The 7,749-nt window shown below is 38.9% G+C and overlaps 1 protein-coding gene across 1 annotated transcript; it reads right to left on the reverse strand.

Moving 5' to 3' along the window:
- Nucleotides 1-2,775: 2,775 nt before the first annotated feature.
- Nucleotides 2,776-7,314, reverse strand: LOC103952784 (cytokinin dehydrogenase 7). The gene is given in 5 exon segments (XM_048579255.1): nt 2,776-3,389; nt 4,812-5,074; nt 6,039-6,320; nt 6,428-6,995; nt 6,997-7,314. Coding segments are annotated over 5 exon segments (1,509 nt in total). The 5' UTR covers nt 7,065-7,314; the 3' UTR covers nt 2,776-3,061.
- Nucleotides 7,315-7,749: the final 435 nt, after the last annotated feature.

A 7,749-nucleotide genomic window follows, 5' to 3' on the forward strand; every position in this document is an offset into this window, starting at 1 on the left:
CATATGTGATATTAAACATAGTGATAAACTTGCAAATTGGGGAACACGTAGGCCCCAATGGACATAATAAATTGTGGCAAAAAGATGTTAAGAAATCCGCCATGTCTTTAACCCTAAATCTTAAACACAACCTAAAGCTTGTCCTGCCCATCAAAATGGTAGACAACATTGGACTTGCCCACAAAAGGTTCACATTTTCAAATATCAAAATTTACTTGAATCTTCTAAAGCCCAAGCCTTCACTAGCTTAAAATTACAAAACAGGCCTCACACAAAAAGCCCAAATATTTGATGATGGGCTTGATCCATTTCTTTAATTTGCTTCAAAATGGAAGTATTAGTTGTGGCTAATTGAAATTAGGATGTTAAATACATGGGATAGTGTCACGTGCTTAAAGGTAATCTAGGTTCAAGCGTCAAGGATTTGTCCTTGACATTTGCTACACGTAGCAAGGAAGAGAGACAAGGTAGCGAATAAATGCACAGTGCTGCCCCTTCATATTTTCTCAATTACATTAGATCTACAACAGTGGTGGTGGTGCGTGACGAACAGTCATCGGCCGCTGCACTCGCTGACGCCGGAGACGGCAGGGGGTGGAGAGGTCATTGGGTCGGATGCATTGAGGGGCAGGGGGGCCAGCTGACCCCCCCAACTTCGGTGAACGTCCATAGATACCTTGGTTGCTGACCCGCCAAACTTTGGTAAATGTTCATGGATACCTTGGATGCTGCCCTTTTGAAGATTAGAGTTGGCTTCATACACCCTCCTACATCATCATTTTTGGACAAACATATTAATGGGATGCAATGATATCAAATATTATTAGTGTGTTCAAGATAAGTGTGCTTTTTTGTTAAGCATTCATATAGGAGCAGTCTTGGAATATGTTAGTTACCCTCGCAATTGAAGCATTAACAGGTGTGCAATATGTCTTTCCAAATAACTTTAGGTTTACCAAGACTCAATGAAATGACGATATGCATGTTATTTCTGGTAAAAAAAAAAATGTGTCCGCGCAGCGTACTATTTTTACTTATCCCCCTAATATTATTTCCTAGATCCACCACTAACTCCAGATATGATTTTTTTTATTTTTTTAATCCTGATTCGGTTGAGACATATATGCTTTAACAATACTCACATTCGAACATGCTAGAGCATAGATTAGCATTGGGAATGGTTAGATTCCCTTCCATCGTAACAAAATAAAAGTAAACAGCCGAATATTTAGCTCATCGATCCGTGGCTTTAGTTTCCACAGCATTCTCTCGATACTTCTCAACTTTCCATGCTTAATTTTCAAATATTTGCAGCCTTTTGCATGGTTCAAACCTTCAACGTAACATGTTGTATATATTATTGATTTTAATGCATGGTCTGAGCTTTGATACAAAACACACACTACTTTCACCCGCGGTAAATACTAAAAGTAAAACACGTGATTGCATTTACATGGCACGTTTACAAAGAACGTATACGATGCTTTTTTGCATGGGAATTTAATTAACCAAGGCAGTTCTTTTTCTAATCATGAGTTTAAATATTTTGCATTTATTTTATGTGTAGTTTTTATGTGACATTTGTTATTGATTGATTCGTGTTAAATTTATGAAAGTTGAGTTAAGAAGAGTTAAATTTATAAATACATGTTAATTAATAATAGAGATCACAGAGAGACTACAGATAAAATGAATCACAAAAAGACTACAGATAAAATGAATTCGAAAGATTTGAATTCTCTAAGAACATATTCGATTGTAGCTTACAAGAAATCATGATCTTATAATTGCCTTCTAAAGCCTGATACGGGGCGCACAGTACCACAACTTTTCTCTACTTTTCATGAGAAAAAGGAAAAAAAAAAAAAAAAAGGAAAAAAAAAAAAAAAAAGAAAAGAAAATTAAAGGGAGAAGAAGGAAAGGTAGAAGATAAGTAAGATTTGATTTTCATTGAAACCAAAACAAACCAAAGCGAAGCTCGAGGTTTGGTAAATAAGATCCAAATCGATTGGGAGAAAAAGTGGAAGCTTTTTAATTTTTTTGCATGGTGTGTTTTGATCTTTTTTGCATGAAAAGAGAATCTGATGCCCTAACTACACGCCTAATTAGCAACACTTTTTTTTCCATCTCTTTTTTGTTGAAACGAAGACTAGTGGCACTTTGGACAAGTTGAAGTCAAATCATCTCGAACTGAACATCAAAACCAGTTAAGGTTATCCTAGATAAGACATAATTAATTTTGAATTAAATCGAGTGGTTTAAAATAATTAAACAAGTTCAGCTTGTACATCAGGGCTTAAGGTTTAAAACTTCAAAAAGGACAAAGGCAAATTTAAAGCAAAAGAAGAAGAAGAAAAAAAAAAAATACATATCATTTAGAGATTCTTAGTTATTTTTTATTTTACTTAAGTAATGAGAGAGATAAATACAATAAATGGTTATAAGTTAGAATCTCACATGATCATGATGTTTGTGAGAAATATCGCAAAACTTCAGGCATAATAATCACACGCATGACTTCAATGTCATGGATAATTGAGTTAACCAAAGTGATGATCATGACCACATTTCAATATATTACCGGTTCTAAAATAGAATCTCAGATTATCACGGCATTCGTGATAACACACATACGTCAATGTCATAAATAATTGATTTAACCACACTAATGATTGTGTGATATATAAATGCTCACCAAGAAGATGTGTATATCTGACTATTAGACAGATTATCTGCTTAACGTGGCATGTAACGTCAGTGTCATGGATAATTGAGTAAACCAAAGTGATGATCATGGCCACATTTCAATAAATGAGCATGATGGTCATGTATACTTCCACATTTTCATCATCAACTAAGAAACAAATAGAAAGATGATAAAAAAACTTTGCTCAAAACTAAACCTTTACATTAATTTGCTCCAACAGCTTCTTTGTCGAATGTCGATTGATAACAACGGTACTGACCCACCAGAAGCAATGAAGCAAAAAATTTAACGAAAAAAGAAAAATAGATGACAACAAAATTACATTGGACTGAACCATCAACAGAGACTATTTATTCAACTAATGCTAGGGTTGAGAACCCTCGAGAAAATTTTTTGTCCAGGAGCAAGGATGGCCATCGGATCGAAGCACATCTTCCGCTCTACAAATCTCGACCATCGATCATTTCCGAAATGTCGCTTCCAATCCTCCGAGGATATGTAGTGAGGCAAATACAACTTGAAATCGAACCCTTTCTTGGTGCAGTACTGTATAATTTCTTGGTTCTGAGCCACCAGATTCTCAGAGGAGGGGCCTTTTGGGTATGGTGGAGTGAAACGTAGCAATGCCACTATGTAGAAGATTTCGCTTTCTGGTAGCACCACGGACGTACGAGTATCCCACCTGATCACGCATAATTAAATGTTAATTAATAATTAATCAAATCTAATCTAGTTGCATAATTAGTTTATGAGATCTACCAAACCACAGGGTTTTTTCTTAATTTAAAAATCGGAGCTGGAGCCAGACAAAATTATGGTGTTCATCAATATATATTCTCATTTGAGAAATATCAAATTTCCTTGTCGTTTCTGAAATGGCAACGGATTTCTGGAATATAAAATCCTCATTTTACATAAAAAGTACAAAAAGGAATAAAAAGCATATGACCAACATGCCCCTCGAAGGGCCATCCAACACTTCCTGTCAGGTTAAAAGAAAAGAAAAGAAAACAAATGAAAATAGGTTGACAACATTGAGTTTTAATCAAAATAACAAAAATGTGTTGTAAGTAAATAATATCAAAAATGATTTTTTTACAAAAAAATATTATTTTCGTTAAAAATAAACAATGCCACAAATGTTTCGTTAAAACTTTCTTAAAAAAACCCTAAATTTACTGCACTACCCTTTAAATCCAACCTATGACTTAATTTTAAGCAATAGAAAATTAAAAGGAGAAAATTAAATTAGTATTTTTCGTTTTTACTTTGGGTGGGACCCACTATATCTTTGTCCTGCAAGTACTCTCCTACGTTTGCTTATACGCTAACCCAACCCAAACAGCTCAACCAAACCACCTAACCCTGACGTATGTGGTAACCTCGAACACAAGACAGTTTGGCTTGTGTACGGTCGGATGCAGAGCTAGAATAGTACAACCATCATCAATCCTTCTGATTGGGGTCCCACTTGATGACCTTACAAGTAGAAAATATTTGACCTGCCATCGGAATCTTAACCATCCGATTTAAAATGTTTCACCGAGTTAGTCAGCGTATCTGATTCGGAAAACTATGTTCATGATGTCAAAATTAGGCATAAAATGTCACCTTATTTAGTGTACCCAAATAAAGTATGAATCTTCCTAAAAAACCAAAAAAAGGAAAAAAGTATTATGTTATGGCGGCGCTGATGTCATATAATTTTAATTGACATATACCAAAATCAATGCAATTATCGACATGAAAAAAGAAGAATGTATGACTGCTGATGTTAACACAACTTAAAAAACTATGTGGTCTTGAATTTCCGTTAAGAATTAAAGTAACAAATGAAGACGATATCCAAGAGGTTGGAAGTCAACAAAGAAAACTCCGTCGTATCAAAATAATGAAGAAATTTTTTTAGGGGATAATCTCATTGATTGAATGTTCAAACACTCTAACAATGTAACTCAACACGCATACGACAAAATAACCCATTATGAAATCGACCCAATTAGTGTGATTAGGCTGCTGTATTGGATATTTTCTCTACCAAAAAAGCAACGATCTCAATTAAGTAGGAGTGGGGAGTGGGGACGTTGAGGAAGGGAAAACATACTTGCTTCGCCGGAGAGGGTAGACAAGCATGGGCCCACCGATCCCATCCTTGAGGATCTTCTTGAACACAGTTCGATCGAAATCAGCAATATCTGATTTCGACACGAACATGTTCAACCAAGGGTGAGGAGCGTCCCAGATTCCATTGGCCTTGGCGTGTTCCTCTGCGCGCTTCACACGCAATAGAAACTCGACGTAGCTGATGTCCACCTGGAACTTCAACTGCTCAACGAATCCGAGGCCTCCAAGCAATCTCTTCACGCCCTACAAAATAATTCAGCAAATAACGTCAAACAACGAGGGTAACTGCGTCATTCCGCACCACACGAGAGACACACATGCATGATTTACAGATTCCAGAAAATGATGGCTTTTTGGCCATTTGCGGAACTGCAGGGACCATGCCGTCAGCCAAATCTCAATCATGGACGCCTACTGGCGCATATATTTACCATTTTATCCTCCCGAGAGTGTCATTTAAGTAATTAAGACGCAACATTAAGGGGCGTTTTTCATGAGCACCATGTCATACAATCCAACGGAAGATAGTAAGATACACTACTGTCGTATTGTCACTCTTAAGTCGAACCACACGACGAACGAATCAAAACTTTCTAGAAAAAATGAATAATAATTTTATTTTCTCAAATTTAGAAATTAAAAAAAATATGATTTTGTAAATGGCCTTGTGAATCGGATCTCGAATTTAGCTTCAACTTACTACGTTTCTGATTCAAACTGTCTTTTTCTAAATCCAGTAAGAATATGGTTTTTGATAAATAAAATAAAAATAAGTGCTGATGGCAAAGGCAAATAAGCCGTCCTTGCAACGCCAAGCTTCGTACACGTGTTTCACCTAAAAAAAAAAAAAAAAAAGAGCTTCGTGCACGTGTGAGACTGGAGTACACAGAGGGGGCGGGGCTGTTTTGACTTTTTCACTGTCCCGGTGGGACGGTTTTGCGCGGGACATCCCACTTAACCCGCTCGAGGTCAAAATTTTCGCGGCTGCGGGGCCCACTTAGCAACTTCTTAGGTCAAAACTCAGTCACCACCGCATGGGCCCTATGGATAAACTGTACTTTGTGGGACCCCCAGAACCAGCCCCATGACGCAAACTTTAATTAAAGTTATTATACACCTATCTGATGAAATCGTACGGCCAGAAATTGCGGGTGCAAAGTTATTATCCTACAGCAAGAAGCATGAGATAATTGTTGTTTGTAGTTACCGTATCGACAGTTGAGGGGTGGTCAGTTTTGCGGTAATGACGAGCGAGTTCGAGACAGTAGAGGATTGGCCCGGCGGTTCGAGGGAGATGGGCCGCGTCGAATGTCTCCTGAGGATCTAGCGGCACCGAGGGACGCCCGTCCGCCGGGTTATCGCTGTTGATGAATGCGAAGCCTTCCACGTAGTCGAACGAGTCGCCGCCGTCGTCCTGCCGAGTTACCAGCAACTCGGCGTCCCGGGTGAAGTCGTCAAACTCGGTGTACACCAGCCTTATCCATCTCACCTAATCACATAATTAATTAACCTTAATTACTTTACGTAAATGTTAATGCAGCCATTTTTAAAACTAATTTGGGAAAAATAAAAAATAAAAAATCTGAAAATACTGACCATGTCCGGGGCTGGTTGGAGAAGAACCCTAGCTTTGGTGATGATACCGAACTGACCGAGTCCGCCGAGAGCGCCGAAAAACAGCTCCGAGTTTTCCGTTTCGGAGCAGTTAAAAATTTCGCCTTTCCCTGTAACGACTTCTAACTCCGTTACGTTCGACGTTTGCGGACCGTAACGGAAAGCCTGACCGCTGACGCCCGCGTTGGATAACGTCCCGCCCACCGTCAAGCTCAAGTAATCCGTCCACGACCGCGGCGCCATCCCGTACTCGAAAACGCACCGCTTCAGCACGTCTTCCCATAATGCCCCTCCCGACACGTCAGCGTAGAAGGAGCCATCCCTGGCCCTCACAACCCGGAAATGCTCCCCCAACGACCGCATGTCCAAGACGAGGCCTCGATCCGCCATAGCCTGGCCGTTGATCGAGTGGCCGTTGCCGCGCGCCGCCACCGTTAGATTCGACGACCTCGTCGCCGCCTTCACCACCCTTGCCACATCTTCTACACCCGCCGGCCGAAGAAAGGCTAGCGGCGAGATGGAATTCATTCCGCCAAAGTCTCTGGCTGCATCCAGCGCCGCAGTCGGCGACGCTGCCCTGGAGGTCCAGTGCCTTGGAGAGGCTTGAGACTGCCGCCATCGGGCCTGGATTCGGAGTCGTTTTCGTGGACGAAGCACTCCACGTAAGCTATCATCTTTGCCGGAAAAATAACAGAAACAGAATTTCTGAGGCGCTTAAGCTTCGATTCCGCTCTCTCTCTAGAGTTCGAACTTTCTCTTTCTAGAAAGCTTGGTTTGTCCTGTGTCAGACTGTAGAGAGAGAGAGAGAGAGAGAGAGAGAGAGAGAGAGAGAGAGTAGTAGAGTAGTAGTACTCTTTTGCTTGCTTTGCTCTCTGTGGTGGTTACGGTTTGAAGTTTACGCTTAAATAGCGGCTGATTCGCGTGTCACTCCCCCTGAGAAATTAAAAATTCATTTTTTAACTTAATTATTCTTTTTAAAAAAAATTTAATTATTTAAATATTTGATTTTTTTTAGGTGTTTCAGCGTTTGAGAATTCAATGGAACCTATTTTTTATTTTTGCACTCAACTTAAAAATGTCTTTAATGGAATTTCAACTTTACCATTAAAAAAAAAAAGAATTTTAAAAATAAAATTGTTATTAGTATTTTAAAAATCTCATTCTATACTTCTATTTTCTTTCTAATTATAAAAAATTTGGAGTGCAAAATGAGATTTTTGGAGCGCCAATAATAATTCTCTTAAAAAATTAGAATTTGTAGGATGGCTTAGCTACCATCGGGAAAACATAGTGCAAAGGAGGTT

This window comes from the organism of the source record quoted next, unplaced genomic scaffold (genome assembly GCF_019419815.1).
Source record: "Pyrus x bretschneideri cultivar Hongxiangsu unplaced genomic scaffold, Pyrus_bretschneideri_v1 Contig1, whole genome shotgun sequence".
In the NCBI taxonomy this organism is placed as follows: domain Eukaryota; kingdom Viridiplantae; phylum Streptophyta; class Magnoliopsida; order Rosales; family Rosaceae; genus Pyrus; species Pyrus x bretschneideri.